General features: G+C 39.7%; 1 protein-coding gene across 15 annotated transcripts in view; it reads right to left on the bottom strand.

The window, feature by feature from the left end:
• The window catches only part of LOC125768480 (single-stranded DNA-binding protein 3), a 447,182-nt gene that overhangs the window by 399,868 nt on the left and 30,056 nt on the right, over positions 1-17,258 (bottom strand). For 8 of the 15 annotated variants that reach the window (XR_007418905.1, XR_007418906.1, XR_007418907.1 and 5 more), the window contains exons 1-3: positions 13,689-13,894; positions 11,271-12,370; positions 40-112 (exon numbers count right to left, since the gene is read on the bottom strand). Coding sequence is in view for 12 of the 15 variants with exons in the window: in XM_049436202.1 (XP_049292159.1) it covers positions 40-112; positions 11,271-11,326 (129 nt within the window). In the remaining 3 variants the exon portion in view is untranslated. Of the gene's footprint in view, positions 1-39; positions 113-11,270; positions 12,371-13,531; positions 13,549-13,688; positions 13,896-14,807; positions 14,818-15,457; positions 15,541-17,258 lie in introns of those variants that run through there. The other 7 variants (XM_049436201.1, XM_049436193.1, XM_049436197.1 and 4 more) reach the window with 7 other exon arrangements.

A 17,258-nucleotide genomic window follows, 5' to 3' on the forward strand; every position in this document is an offset into this window, starting at 1 on the left:
GTACACAAAAGCATACGATCATCTCACGTGATCACTCACCTCAGATAAGAATGTTTGTGCTGCTTTCGATGCTCCTACGTGTAATAAATATTCATATACATAAAGTGCAATTCTGTGAAATGAGATGGGAAAGAAAAGGAAAAGAATTAGTCAAACGAAACGAGCTCCCAAATGGACACAGATGCTACACATCACAGAAACGTACGAGCAAAACCAACAACAAAAATCCCCTGCCCAGACACAAAGTGTCGAACACAGTCATATAAACATAGCTGCGCGAAAGTAAGACGTCCATCAAGCCGGATCGGTTACCAGTGCTACAGCTAAAAATCAGCGCATTAAAACAATACATAATTATCCTTCGTTATCTCTCGGTTTCACGCATTTCGCGTCGAACCCGGCACCGGGATCGTGGAACGATCGACATTATCGATGGTGTGGTGTTTCCGTCATTCTTCCTCTTGGACTGTGGAGATCATTCTCTCGGTGTACGAAAAGCGCACCAAGCGGTCACAACGCGGGCGCACACAAATGACGATCCATTTCAAAATCCCAATTAAAGGAAATACACATCAACCACCGAACGACCCGGATGCAGCAGCAATATAACAGTCCCCCCTTCAGGGTCGAGTGATAGCGCACTGATGCCACAAACCAACGGTAACCCCACGGTGACGGAACGATGCCCCATTACCGTCTATACACACCCGTGTTTCGGTGATCTGTGTCCACTCGGGAAGAGAGTGGACTTATCGTAAAAAAAACCACCACACACACACACACAGAACAAATCACATACTTGGATGCGGCACATGGATGATGGATCATGGAGCATGACAGTTTCTTTGAGAAATCAGCACAAGCTCAAGAGCTTAAGATTAAGAAGAACAAAAAATTACAGGGTTTTTCACAATCGCAATAAATGAAATTACAATTTGCAGCAAATGGCTATCGGTAATTGTAACTGGACATTTCAGATTAGATCGGTAATTTCACGGTGCATAGAGCCTATAACTTCCATTACTGGGCATCCGAGTATACTACTCCATCAAACAACTCTAGATCCATTGAACGTCAGACATTCGTCATCGGTATCAGACATTGGGGTTTGGTATACCTTCAATTAGTACCTTTAGCTCGACTAATGTCTAAGCAGAGAATTTTTTAGCAGGTCTGATTAAGATTTTTCAAAAAGTTTGTTAAAAAGGTAAAAAAGTAAAAGTAATTATTATATGATACTTTCATGCAAAATCTTCAATAAATTACTCCGGTACAATCGCTCAACAAAAACGGCAGATCACACAAGTTTCGTGAAGAATTCAAGCAATCCATCAGAATGATACAGCAATCTGAAATCAATTCATTGTCCGATATACACCCAAATATTTGAAAGATTCAGGCATTCTAAATTAGACCTAATTCTTTATGACTTTATTCATCCATAACTGGATAGTAAAATTCAAACAAATATCATAGAAAATCCAACTGTCTAATAGTCATATAGCGCGCAGTTACATTTCGCCATTCGCAAAAGTATCTTAATTTTGCCTCTCTTAAGTGTATTAAGTAACCCTGTATAAAACGAAGGTCTGCAAGCGTACCGGCAACATTTGACAGATATTGTGCCTAGTAGATCTTTCTGTGGTAGTAGTTTGACATACAGTTGCAGTGGAGATTCCACTCTTTCACGCTAGGAAGACTTATCCGTATTTGGAAGCAAACTTACTCTTACCCAAATATCCTTATCAACAGATCAAACAAATTGGAAGCGAAAAGAGAATATCTCAGCAATAAACGATCGGCAATATTTAAAAATCATATCATTTGTTTAAAGATATTTTGACATCTTCAAGGTCTTCTTGATTTGATAATAAAAGGTTTTGCATTAAAATTTGTCTCAATTTTTTTTAACGTCAATACACCAGTAATAAAAACAAGATTCTAATTTAAAATGGTGCGCTTGACTTACTTCTAAAACATGTTTCAATTCATGAAGAAATTTCGGTGCATTTTTTACAACTCCGTTACCCAAACGTTCATGTGATCAAATCCATTCCAACGAGCGTAAGTTTCGCCTCGAGGTACCCAGGATTTTGGTAGCGTTGTCGTCTGCACTGCCGGTTTTTTTGCTCGTGCTCCACTGCAGACGACGTGTCGAGCTTCTCCTCTTTCCTGCCATATTTGCGACCATCCCTTCTCGATCGCGAATCAACCACACAAAGATGATCGACTAGCAAAACACAAAAAAAAACACAGAGGGATAGACGTGGCTGATCGTAATGAAAATGACGATCGGTCATCAAGAAAGCACACTCAACGAAAAGGAAGAAACCAGTCACAATCCAACAACAACCTACCGGAGAAGAATACAGCGACGATCAAGGCGGGCAAAAGTAAAACAGGTTTTTGGCGATACGCAACACACCTCGCGCGCGCAACCGGGGAGGTGTGTGCTTTGCTTTTATTTTGTGTTGTTTCGTTCGGTGGTGGTACACCCTTACTCCACTGTTTCCACCCCCCGCAAACGCCCATTTTGTCCATCCCAGAAAAAAAAACCGATGTATGTAATATGGTTTATTTTTGCACACTAGGCTTTCGCGTCTTACTTTTTCGCGCCACTTCGGGTGTTCTGGGTGCTCACCTGTGCATACACAACAATCGTACATACGTGTCCACATAAAACACACACACACACACATACACTAACAGAACTGAAGTGTAGAGTATAACCTCAGTAGAGGGAGGGCAACAACGGAAAAAAAATCCGCAAAAAAAAAAACCTCAACCTCAAAAAAGACGATCGAACATCGCGAGGAGCCCCAATTGCGCGTACAAACAATATAGCCAGCCAAACCAAACGGAAAGCGACACACACAAAAAAATTGTTTGCGTTTCTAGGAAACAGCTATCTCGGCAGATTGCGCCAAACCGATAAAAAAAAACAAAATTTGGGACAATTTTTTAAACGAAATTGACAAAAATTGGTGTCCATACTCGATGACCCGACAGAATGGAGCAGTAGAATATATTGATGGATATATTAAGCGAATTTATTTACCTCTCCCATTTGAATCCATTCTTCCAATGTCTAAAAACTGTAGATCATTTAAAAAGCACTAATTCACCAAATACAACACGACATGTGAGCATGTGCGATGCGTCAATATTAGGCCCCGACTTTGAAGGATCCCACTTTTTTTATTATTCCTATCGTTAAAACGCACGTCACAGCCGTGCGATGCATGCGTTAGGTTCACCGGATACAGGGACGACCTCGGAGTAAAAGCGCGAGTAATGAGGGGAGCCGGGTTTGAGGCGCTATTGCTTATCATCAGTTGCTCTCGCGTTTGTTTCTGATAACGGCGTGTACAGCAACGGCCAGCATTATAGCATAGTAGATATTAAGTACCCGTACTTTCATCGCTCCACAGCAACGCGTGTCAACCAAATCACGCGCTCTTGACAGTCCGAACTTTAACGTCAAACTTGTTGTGTTGCCGCGCACCCTCCTTCCCTCTCAATCTCTCCCTCTCTCTATCGGTTCAAATGTGTGTTGTTGTTTGCTACTGCTAGAGGTTCCTACGGAAAACAGATAAGACAACTCTACGCGTCCACATTTTTCTGTGGACCTTGAAGTACGGCGAAGCATCGGCGACACCACCTTGGGGATAGAGAAACAAGGACATTTCGCAACGAAAACATTTTAACCGCTGGAATGAAATTATCAATTTGATTGAACTTCGTGAAACCTACTTCTTAATAATTAACGATTAACTGATGCTTTAACTGATCGTCGACATATTTCATTATTCCTCGGTGACTTTCATTGTACTTGATGAAATAATTGTTGCCAATGGTTGCGATATGAATATTGCACGATTCACAAGCACCTTCGGTCTGGAATCACAGCTCAACTGAACCATGTCCGTATACACCAATTCCTTGCACAGTACTTTGGACGATTAATAAAAGGATAATCTATGATTCACTGTATTTATTTTATGTACATCCTCAAGAGGTCTTTTTAATATTTTATCCTCTTAAGAAGCGTTTATGTTAAAATTTTTAAATATCACAATAACCAAAAATGGTATTTACTTAGTGGACTTATACAGCCAAACATCTCTGATAGGGTCTGTTTTAGTTCGATTGCTTTCTCTTCGATAATTTCTCTTTAATATTCTATGAAGTAGTATATTTTTGTTAACTTGACATAAAAATGGACAGTTTGACAGCTGTCAAACAGCAAAAGGATCGCGGGCAAACTCACTAGAGTTGACAGGCAATCATATTCCAACTAGTAAGGTCCAGTTGAATCATTCTTAATAGGACATTTTAGCCATAGTTTATTAAATAATTGGAGTTAAATGTAATAAAGCAATACTAGAACGCTATTAAGTGTGATTGATAAAAACTATGTCATATATAGAAATATCCTATTTGTCAAATGATAGAGGCATCCTATTTGTGCAAGATTTTTATGTTATATGTTTTTTTTTCTACTTTATTATTGTAACAGCTTATTTTGGTAAAATTTTATTTGCTATCCCTATTTTCTCCTACCTTTTGACAGGTCGTTTTGACCTCATCTCCCTTCCTTTGTAAGGTTCCAACAATACGAGATATATACAACCAACTCATATGCAGGATTTACTGTTTTCACTGGAAGTCAATATCCGTGAAAATCGGGAACAGGACCAAATAGCTAAAAATCTTTTTGAATGCATAAACAAAGAAGTTAGCTAGAACAATTTTAATTAAGCCCTCGAACAGTAACAAACTTCTTTAAATTTAAATATTGAAAACAAATTGTTCAATGCTAATGTCAAAATAAAATCTTTGAACTAAATAAAATTCGATTCGTTACGATAATCCGTCACAAATCTTGTCCTTTACGCTATTGGCAAACTTTCATTAAAAGTCCATTTTCCCTACTCTATTGTCTCTTCACTTGCATTTGATTTAAACCTACCGAAACTAAAAAAAAATGCTTTCCTTCCAAACCCACATCACCGAATCGACCAAACTGTAACAGCTGGCGGTGGTGGTAGGAGAGCCTCTTATCAGTTGTTTTGATGTTTCACAAACCAATTCGAACCATTCTCCCCTTTCTTTTGCTTAATCTCGACCGAGGTTACAGCTGCGATAGATTGAAGCTTTCCTTTCGCCCAAATAAATGCTTGACTAGAACTGGAATTTATAACAACTTAAGAAATCTTAATACAATTGCACATTTATCGATCTATTCTTAAGGTACAAAAGTGTCAAATAAACAAAAATTAGAAACATAAAAACCTCTTCTAAAAAAAATCAACTTCCAAAACGAACTTTAATTTGTATCGAAGAAATATGGGTACGGACATTCTTATTAAAGCTGAAAACGTCACTCTCTCCTATCCTGATATCCACTCATCCTCCCGATGTTGTCTACCACGTCGACAAAACGAGGTGGATTTTCATTCCCTCTCCAACTCTTTCTCACACACACACACACACACACACACACAAGAAAAAAAAAGAAATATTTGTCCAGCGCTCTTCATTTTCCCACCCGCGTTTTGCTGCACAGGGGTAGTAGTACCCCCGCAATGTACTGAAGCGAGGCACACGCTTTTCCGAATGGTATATCCTTTATTCTTCAGTCCGACCTCAGCCTGTATCCTTCCAGGATTTACCAGACCATCATACGGTTGCATGCTTGCTTTCTCTCGCACACGGGCGACTCCTCAAAGCTTCAAACGAGCTAGAGGAAAACCGATCGGTCTTATATACCGGGCCTTAACATACATATGGAAGCGCCACTGTATACCACCACAGCGCTGCCTAGACATAGTTTTTCCGTGGAACTTAGGTGTGCGCCCGGCAGATGATGGTGAGGCTGACGACTGGTGGGGAATTGTTGGATGAAACCAGGTTAGAGTATGTCACAAGCTTTGTCCTCGCTTCCTTCCACCCGCACTTCATATATTCAACGCAGCACATAAAGGACGAAGATAGTTACAGCATAATTTATGTATCCCTCAGTCACTCATTCGGCAAAATACGCGCCAACAAAAAAAAACACTCCAGTGAGAGGACGGAATATGAGCAGCACACGTAAATACTCATGTCCCGCACCATTGCTTGTCGTCAATCTGGCCTCGTGTTTCGTCCTTCCATAGTAGTGAGGCGCATATAACGTAGCTCAACTACTCGGCACTACTGAGTTCCTCGACATAGTTTTTCGTGTGGGAGTTGCGAGGACACAACTCACTAATGCTGCTGCTCTCATCAAAGAGCTTGCGGAGAGAAAGTATAGTTAAGTGAACTCATTCCATCCCATACCGTCCACTTCGGTCTTCCCCCTCGTATGTTCCGTCCATGATTCCATCGTCATCGTCATCGTCAATCTCCTATCTACGGCCAGAGTTATTCAACAAACGCACAGGAAATCAGCATACATAACTCTCGGCACAATCAGATTTCTTATAGGTGGAATACAAAACTATGCTGGTGCATAGGCGGATTTGATGATTCGATCAGGGGACGTAAGGGACCACACTACTGCACTCCGGCAGTCCGGGAATCGTTCGTGCGGTCAATCTGCAATCGATCCATCAAAAAAAAAAAGGTGCCCCTCATAAACTGCTCTTACTGCAGAAGAGCAAAGGCAAATGATTCATTTTGGGTTTCTTTGAAGTTTGCTAATGACAAATTTTGGAACATTGGGGCGCGCTGTAGCAAAAACTTAAAGACCATTGCTATGTACAAATAAATATTGCATTTTTTAATCAAAAAATATTTTGATTTTATAAAATGCTAACATTTCGTTTTTTAATACTAAAACTACTGGTTCAGTTTTTTTTGGTAACCAACGAAGAAAACGCTTAATAATTCTAGTGTTAAATTTAGCAAAATTTTAGTTTCAAATAGCTAAAGAAATTAAAGGCTTGGATGGATTTTTCCTTCTTATTAAGGATTCTACAATCTCTATTAGTCTTAAACTTTGAGGTTAAGTTTTATCTAAACAACAATAGAAACATTGATTTCTTAACATTAAAAATACCAAAAACCAATCACTTTGACTGACCTGATTCTATCCAATTTAAAATTTTTACAAGCATTTCTTTCATTTTTTCATTAAATTTTTATGTAATGTATTCTGTAGAGCGAACTTCAAAAGATAATAAAACAAAATCCAAAACATTGAAAAAGTTTGTAAGTACTTTAGATAATAGTTTGCAGTTTGAACCCAGATCAGTCAGTGTTGAATCGAGCTTTTGACCAATAAGCATTGTACGAGTTTCGTGGCGAATAAATTGTGAAACCTTTGACACATTTTGACGTCGAAAGTACCAATCAATATTATAGATTTGCCTGTCCCGTCTATTTTAAATTATTGTCATAACATGCGCGTGATAATTATGCAATTCATGCCCAGGCAGTCCTCGTAACGTAGTTTATAAAAAAAAACAAGAAAATGAGAAAATAAATAGTCGATAATTTCTTCTATTTAAAGACAAGCCTTTTTTTCCACGTTTATCAATGGTTTCTCTCAAAATGTCACCTGAAATGCTTAGTGTATTACGAGCAAAAAAGGAACTCAATTCATTAATTTTCCAATAACGATATCGATATAGCGATATCATTTGAATCGTAACACTAGAAAGATCAAACTTGTTGTTAGCATTTTGTTTCATTATTGGTTGTTCAAGAAATATTTTTGAAGAGTTGAATAATATTTTATTATTTTTTAGACTTAACTTAATAAATTCATGTGATTGATAATGAATGTTTCTTTAGTTAACAATTCCGGCGTTGAACATGTTTTTAAAGAACCCAAAAGCTTAATAGAACATTCTATTTCATCTGCAATTTTTACTATTTAATCTGATTCTATAAGATTGTAGGAAAACCAAAATATTAAACTTTTGAAATTTGAATTTGAGAATTCTACACAAAGCACATGGAAGAACAACAAAAGTCCGTAAGGTAATTGTATCCAGAAAAAAAGGAATTTAAACCACAGACACCAAATCCTACAAGTAACGACTGGATGGGAAACGACTTCACACCAAGAGTCGCCCAGAGCATGCCACAAAACCCCATGCGACCTCGAAGTGTACGTCGTCAGTTTTGGGACGTTTGTTTATCGATCGGCGAATCGGCCGATGGATTGCCCGCAATAGCAGTGTTCGTCGACCGGTCGATCCGATCCGCGGGAGAACCGAATAATCGAGCACATTCGAAAGCAATATATGAGATTCGGTTCAGTATTGCGTCTGGGTTGAAATGTTGCAACGGAATGGTTCGCTGATAGTAGTGTTGGTACACACGCCAAGCACACTCCAAGGTGGGAGAGACCATCGTCATCACTAACGTCGGCCGTGCGTCCTCTTCGCACGTCATATCTTCCACAAGAGACAAGTGCCTTCTCACACCACACACAAAATCGAGTGATTTCTTCGCCGCTCGCGATGTAAACAAACGCCTTTCTAAGCGCCCTAGTACACTGAGGGGGACGGCTTCGGTCGCTCGTCAAGGATCACCATTCCCACAGTTGCATCGTTTTGCCTTGCCTCACCTGCAAATGCTGCGGGGGGTTTGTTGGTGACCGAATGATGACTTTTGGATGCCAACGATGGTTACAACACTACGCATGAGAAATACACAACCTTCTCTCCATACGGTTTTGCGAAACGTGTTGGAACTCTCGTACTAGGGGGGAAAGGGATCGTGTAGGAGAAAGGTCGGACAGGTAGGCTCATGACCGTTACACAACAGCCATGGCACCTCTAACCGGCCGCTAACACCACCCGAACTTCTCCCTGGAAAAAATGTGCACCAGAGGAAATTCCTTCGGTAACAAGTTGAGCTGAAAACCGTCAGTCTTGCTCTACCCAGGGTTTAGTGGGGAGTGTATGTTGCTGAAAAACGGCCATGGTGACTAACTACGTCATTACTTCTTGCAACTTGGTTTGGTGGTCAGCTTGAGAGAAAAAAAAGAAAAATCGGAAGAAATAAAAACGAAAAATACGGATATTTATAGGACGTCCAGGGGATATACAATACCGCCGCACACTAGAGCAAATGCCCACGAACGTAAGGAGCTGTGTTTACTTTGGCGCCAACAGCATATGATACAATTCTGTCTTGATAAATATGCGAGAAAGTTAAATGTATCAATAGCTTATGATTCATTTAAAAATTTAATCATTTCGAAGTATTACAGCTAGAGTTTTTTTTAGTTTTTATTGCAACTTATCTGATTTGTTTCATGAACAAGATTTAAATCATTCGTGATTCCTTATGAAAATTTTTGCATTTCTGAATTTTTTACTTTCTGCACAAAGTTTGTGGCTATGTGAGTCTTGTCTTTATCGTAGAAATAATTATCGAACTTTATGTTCGAATGAACGTGCACCTCAGGATCATTCAGCGCTACTCTCCACACACATTGTAAAACCTTTGCAGGGAGCCGGCGATCATATACATCAGTGCGAGTGATCGCGAAACAAATCGCGCACAATATTCGCCCTTAGGTTTGTACTTGCTTGCTTTATGGCCACTCTGCAAAAGGGGAGTCAAGAAATGCAACCAGACGTTCAAGGTTGAGCAGAATATGCGTGCTTGAAAAAAGATGGCTGATCGGTGCATTGGCTGGATCCATTCTTCATTATTCCCGGTTCGAAGTATCCCATTTGGTTTGCGTTTCGTTTCTTTTCACTTCAACGTCTGTCCTTGGTCGGGGGTATGGAAAAACGATTCTAAAGGCTGAACAACAATGTTTACAGCTAATGATAAATAATAAAATATCACTGACTCTTAGTGACTCATTCGTGTAAAATTTCTGTTGAATAATAATAAATTATGTATTTTATTGTAGCTGCAGGGACACTAAAATGAATTAAAAGAAAATGTAGCTTTTTTTGATATCACATATAGAAAATCACTGCTTTAAATTTTCGCCAAATTTTTCTTACACGACGAATGTTGCCGATGGGAAAGACAATAAGTTTGCTATTATGAGTTACTACTAACACCAACCTGGAGGATACTAATTTAAACACGTAAATCTGTGAGAAAAGAATAATAAAGGCTCCGTGAAAAAAATTTCGTGAAGTTGATATTCGTCGTATCACGAAACTGTCAACATGAAATTCTTGCTTTCTACGTCAGAAATGGTTGTCAAATAGAAGAAATTTTTTTATCAAACTACAGTGGAGCGCCGATTATCCGGGCCTGTTGGACTCAATGGTGGCCGGATAATCGAACAACACGGATAAAAGATTCACAAGGTTTGGTTGACAGGTATGCGTTTATGTAATACATTTTAATATTTGCTCTTATTTTTCCTGCGTTTAATTAGTTGTCCTTGCTGTCCATGAATTCTAACAACTCATCAGCATACGATTTTGCAGCGTTGAAATCTATAGGAGTTTCCAGTCATTCATCTTCTGATTCTGAATTAGATTCATCGTCCGTATTGCATCTTGTTTCTACAATAATACCTGTTTCGCTTTTGAATTCGTATCCACAATAATTAGAATCTATTAGTATTCACTTCTGTGCGCTTTCCTCGCCTACATGTTCCAAATATGATAGTTTTTGAAGATCGTTCCGATCTCATCAGTTTATACAATCCTTCAATTTCCGAAGTTTCCAGACCGAAGTAGAGTTATATCCGGAACCTTCTCTCAAGTCTGAGCCAATGAAAATATGATATCAACATTAGGATTTTTTTTCCAGAAATTTAATACTCTTATATACATTGTACACATGTGTGTACTTCCTGTTCCTTAAAAAATACGAACGAGTATAAACACACCTCAGATCTCATGCATTAAAAAAAACATGGTTGGATTCGATATGAAGCTGTCATTTTAGAAGCTGCACGGATAATGAGACAACCGGATAAAAGGTACCCGGATAATCGGCGTTCCATTGTATATTGGAGCACCTTGGTGGTGTTGTATGTGATAAACGTTGCCAGTTCTGCACGACAGGACCGGATATCAAATCCCATCTGAACTGACTCCCCGTAGCAAGGACTGGCTACTCGGATGCGTGTTTAAAATAAGTCTTGATACGCCTAAGAAGAAGAAGCTGCTTCTTTTTCTTAAGCAGCAAAACGTATTAAGATACGATCGTTTACAATAATAAGATTCTTAAGATTTCAGCTTTCAGCTAACTTAAAGTATCATAGACCAGGGATAAGACCTATTTTAAAGAAAAATACTGATAAAAGCACATTTTAATGTAGCAACGCCATAATGGTAAACAATACTTACTTTTCCCTAGCTTGTGCATCTGACGGCACCGCTGTCCCTTTGCCTTTTGCGTACATCTTCACCCACACTGGCACCGAAGTCCGTGATTGTGTCCGTTCGAAGTGTGGGGGTGCTGGGGTGGACAGATAAGGAGGTAAAGTAGTGTATTGGCTTCACTACGATGACTCCACAATCTGTCTAGTATAAACAAAATCCTGCAATAATTAGCCGATTCCACCTGCAGCAGTTTCACGGCCAGACGGATCTGCTTTCTTTCGCTCTTGCTCTCTTCCTTGCTCTTAGCTTTGTGAGCTCACTTGTCACACAACAACAACATCAACACACACACTTTCGCATACAGGTATGGTAAGCACGTTCATGTGGCCGCACGCACGAAAAAAAAACAAACAAACGCAATGCTGCAGCAAATGATCCTCACACGCCGTTGCTGAACAGTGAGTGAGCGATGGTTTGCACACCACTGTAAACGATCAGCTGGCGCCACTCGGCACTGAGAGACGCAAGACTCAAAGGGAACTCCGGCACCCGGCAAACACAATCCACCTTTTTGTATTACGACGCACACGTCCAGAGAACAGGAAAAGGGATAATTGGTGAAGTTATTCTCCTGCTTCTGCTCACGGTAACATAACACGTTTTCACACGCGCACACGCGCTTGATGCTTGTGGCTCCTTGGCAAACACTCGAACGACAAATGGACACCCGACTTGGACGTGTGTGTGTGTGTGTACGCGAAACAATACCACAAATAACACTCTCGCAATATGCGTCCCAGGATAATGATGTGATCGAGATGAAGGTATTCCCACACACTCTGACTGTAAGAAGATCACGTTCTGTAGTAGAAACTAAGAAAGCTGGTTCCTTCTTTTTTCTTCTTCTCTTAACACATACAAACACGCACTCCAGCCGGTGGTGCTGAGGATGCACTCTAGCGGTTTGTCGATTGTTTAACGCAACAATAAGTTAGAGAAAATTCCATAAATTTTTCTGTTTTCACGATTAACAAATTTCACCAAAACAAAACACATTTACATAAACACACACATATAGCTTTTATCGAACCCAGAATTCTGCCAATGAGCAGCTGCGGAAAATTCTGAAACGAAAGTAATTTATTAAATAGTTTTAATTTCACTTTTTATTCTATTTGAAACATAAAATAAATAAACAAACAGTTTAAAACCTTTTTTGCGTCAGCGTTTCTGCTTAGATTAAGATAGGTGTTTGATTTTGTTTTCGAGATAAACAAATATCACACACCTGTAAATGAAATTCAAAATCATTTACTTATTATTTTTAATTGCGCTGCATATGCAAATCGCGCGTCAGGTTGTACCGAAAAATTCCAATACCTTTTCTCATCACATTTCTCAAAATTAAAGAACAACAAACGTCACTTAGGCAACGAAAAAAAAATCCACACACACAGCCTCTCCACCACAGTCGAGAGTACGGTGCGCGATTATCTCGCACTGAACGACGCTCTCACCAACACATGCACGCATCCATACGCACTGGCAAATGTTAGTACATAAGGGTGGGAAAGGAAGCGGGAGGGGAAGGAGCTAAATAATCATGGCTGCTACTACACACTTCACCGTGTGTTGACGGTGTTTTGTTGTTACCATGGTGAGCGTTTGTGTTGGTGCATTCAACCTAATTGTTGATAATAATTACCCCGCTTTACACGATACACACAACACACGCACACACACACACCACCAGTCGAAAACGTATGTGCATCTCCTTTCGGAAACGTGTGCGTACGGTATGCTAACGTGTGCGTGCGATTGAGCGAGAGGGCAATAAATCGCAGTATAGCTTCAAATGAAAAACGAAACGCAGGAGGCTTCAACCTTTTTCCCCGAGATGACGGTGTGTTCCGTGTGCTGCTCTCCATTCTTTTTTCTTTGAATAGGTACGTAAAAAAAAAAGAAATGTTGAACAGTACTGCATTCGTGGAACGTTTTTCTCGTTTGCTGACGCACAGTGCAAACACACATGTAGGAAAAATGTTGAAGGCGGTTGCCGTTCGAACGAATTGCGATGAGACGGCGATAAATGGTGTACCATGGATCAAATAATTATGTTCACTTTAGAGCGGCAGTTCTTCCCCAAAAATTGACACCATAGTTGGCAACGAGAATCTTCCTTCGTAAAACACTTGATTTCCTCTATCACTGCACACTAAAGCGGGTGAAGAATTGGACGCCATCCGAGTAGCAGATTATTTATTTATTTTCGATAGCACAGCTACCTTTTGATGAGCAAGTTCACAAGTACGACACTTTTTAGTAGCGGGCGCCTTCTCCACAGTTTTGGCTAGTTCAATCAAGTACACACTTTGCCATTGCACACACCCATCATTAAACCCACTGCTACTAGAGCTCACAGACCCGTTCAATGCAACTCACTTTGGTTTCACAACAGTCAACTCATCATCTCTCGGTAAGGATGGATGCCAGGGAAAAATCGGCAGAAACCTCACAGAGCATAACTACCGATCCCGCCGATAAAAACGCAGCTGGACGTCGCTCTTTCACACCGTGCTGCTCTGCTGGACGACGACAAGATACTTCTGCTCACTTCCGTCGTTGTGATGCGAGTAAAGAAGCTTCGATTCGGCGCACGAACACTATCATCATGCTCTTGACGCCTATTCTTCTACCTGTATCCGGGCATGGTGGCAAATGGCAGAGATGTCAAACACATTAACTGTGCGCATCTTGCTTTTGGAGACATATGAAACATACGCTTCGGTACGCCTGGATGACAAATGCTGATCATTTTGACAGTTAGTTGACACTACAATGAACACTCTTTTTATTTCGCTACAGTTTACGAATACTCGACTTTTAGGGGATCATCAAACGATCGTCTTCATTTTGTTCGCGAGTATAATGCAATTGATGTGTTTTTTTTAGTAAAACGATTAAATACAATGGAACGCCGAATACCCGTGCTCATCGGGACTAAGACCCTGCCGGAAAAGCGAATATTACGGATAATAGATATTCAACTATTTTCTCAAGATAACCACTGAACTATTTTTATTGATAAATATTAGTGTTTAGTGTATAATCGGAGGACTTTTTTTCTAATGCTAGATGTTAATTTTGTTATTTACACTTTGCAAAGTAAATCTGTTCTTTTTTTTCGAAATTGAACAAATTTTAGCATTTCCTATTGAGGCTTTTATTTCTTGTCATCACCGGTTTGCAGTTAATATGTCAATTCGCCTTTGGAACTGTCATTTTCGAGCTGCACGGATAATGGGACAGCCGGATAAAAGGTACCCGGATAATCGGCATCTTATTTTTGATTTCATCAAATATACTAATGTTAAAAGAACATGTACAAATGTGAAGAGCAGAATATAATCCCCGAGAGATGCGTGTAAAAATAACAGACAATAGATATGTATAAAACAAAAGTAAAAAACTGGAAGACAGCTTTTCTCAAAAATAAATTCAAAAACATATCAACCACCCAAACCAAAAACTTCAACTGTTATATATGATAACAAATTTAAACACTGGCAATTACTAAATAAAGTAAAAATACTATTTTTAAACTTTTTGCTACACATAGAAGCAAATTATCAACAATCACATTGGGTAGTTCGACAAACCTGAACCCAGGAACGCATGCCACACGCACACATTTAAACCTCTCCGAAAGACCGGCCTCGATGTGACAGATCAAAACATTTTCTCTCGCAACACACATTGCAGGTTCGATTTCGTCACGGAAAATAAATACAATTAAACATGTTCAACATAATACAGAAAAATCTAATTTTTAACACAAACTATATATTGCAATTATGGCATTACAAACTCTCTTTGTATGCGAAACCTATTGCATGAATATAACGAACTGAAAGATGATGGCAAATCAAGTTATGATGATATTAAACCCACACGCACGCACCTTTCGATCCGTACGGTATGTTAGTGTGTGTGACATATTTACCTCTTAGCCTCATTACGATTGCCGTGGGTGTGAGTGTGTTTGTAAATTAATAGAATTTCACTAAATTTCAAGCGTCAACAACGATACCGAATGGTAGTTTCTACACTGCGTGTTATTTACCCTTCTCTTGCTCTTCTTCCATACCTACACCCCATCGAATATATGCGTTTCCACTAATTCTTCTCCTTGACGCGCTATTCGCACTCACCCGCCTTTCCAATACTTGCAAACGTTCATGGCCCGTTTGTGTTTGCACTTTATGCGTTCTACTCGCAACTGTTTCGGGAACGGATTTTCCCTATTGTGTGTTACCAACCTGTAGTGGCAGCAGCGTACTAGTAGTAGTAGTAGTAGTAGTCGTCGTCGTTGTACGATTGCATCACGAATAATCCTCCTACACCAGTCATGCGCTTTTATTGTTTCTCACGCACACACACACACGTGCACACAATCGAGGCGCTGTATATATACAGTGTCCAGCAGTACAGCTCACCAACACAATGTCGCGCGCTTGAACGGCTTTCCTGCTTGGGGCTATTATTTTTTTCCGATAAAATTCATGGACATTTTTCTTCATTACATGTTGCTACTATTGCTCCCACTGCGTGTGACGATTAATCCCGCACACTCACACATTGCCAACAGCAGCCAGTTATATTATGTACAGCAGGCAAGCTGCACGTACGCAAAAGAAGACAAATCAGAAATGAAGCTAAACGGAGGGAGAAGGTACACAGTGGTGTTCAGTTTGATAGCACTGCACAGTTTTAATTATTATTATTTTTTTTTTTAATATTTTTGTTGCAATGAAAATTAAATTAAAAGCAAGCAGAATGTAATAAAAATTGTATTCAATTAGTTATTTAAAAAAAATACATAAATAACAACTATAGAACAGACTCGTATTACTTATATTCGTAAAATTTCCCCATTTTTTTAGTTATTTCTACGGCACAAAGTTTCTCGATAGAAGTATCTTTCGTATCTGTATTATGTTTCATTTCTCTTTGATTTATGGAAATTACACCATACAAACTATCTCATATATAGAAATTATACCTACTGAAGAAAATATTTACATTGTGAAATAGGAAAATTTCGCTACGTTGTAAAACATCGATCAAAGTAGCGATGTAAATCTCCCACAACACACTAAGCATTGGACTGCTACTTTTTTGAACACACTTGTATATATTACACATGTAGTCTCGTTGTATGTATAAATATAAACGTGCTGTAAGGAAAAAAAATCTAGAGGGTGCCGGCGCGGAACCCAAAATCCCGGATCTGTTGAAGAAAAATCCAAAAGAAAGCAAACGACCCCAGAGAGAAGATGAGAAAAATTGATCGAGAGTCACACGCGTTTGTATTGGTAACAGTATGATTTAGAATGTGTGTGTGCGATTTTTTTTATTAACAATCTTGCTACTCATAAAGCGGCGGCATTCCGTGTGAAAGAGCGAGACAACGTGGCTACAAGAATTTTACCCTGCTCAGAATGAAAACACAGCAGGCGATGGCAATGATGGAAAAGATAAAAAAATCCACACTTTTCCTTACCCCACACACACACACACCCTTATAAGCGCATGTACACATCGTTCTGTTTGACTGTCTCATACACAGCAAGCTATTAAACTGTGGTACAATACACTAGCAAAAATAAGGGTTGCTTTTGCGCTAGGGGTTAGATCGGGCAGGACGGGACGTTTCCGTATTTTTTTTTTGTGTTCGTTCCCGTCAAAAGGTTCACGAGGCAATGACGTTAACGTGGTGGTTGGTGGTGGCGGCGGCAGTGGTGGTGATGATGATGACGATGATGATGCTGACGATGGATGTGGATGCGCGGGTAAATACGAGCCCGCGCGGAAGAAGAGGGCAACATGAATATATAAAAATTGCTACAAATGCGAGCATCACCATACTAACACCAGCACACTACACACCCGGCTATAATGCCACAGAACGGGTGCGCGTTAGGAGCGGTAAGGAAGTGGGTCGGTTGCGGG

This window comes from Anopheles funestus, chromosome 3RL, assembly GCF_943734845.2.
Source record: "Anopheles funestus chromosome 3RL, idAnoFuneDA-416_04, whole genome shotgun sequence".
Classification (NCBI taxonomy): domain Eukaryota; kingdom Metazoa; phylum Arthropoda; class Insecta; order Diptera; family Culicidae; genus Anopheles; species Anopheles funestus.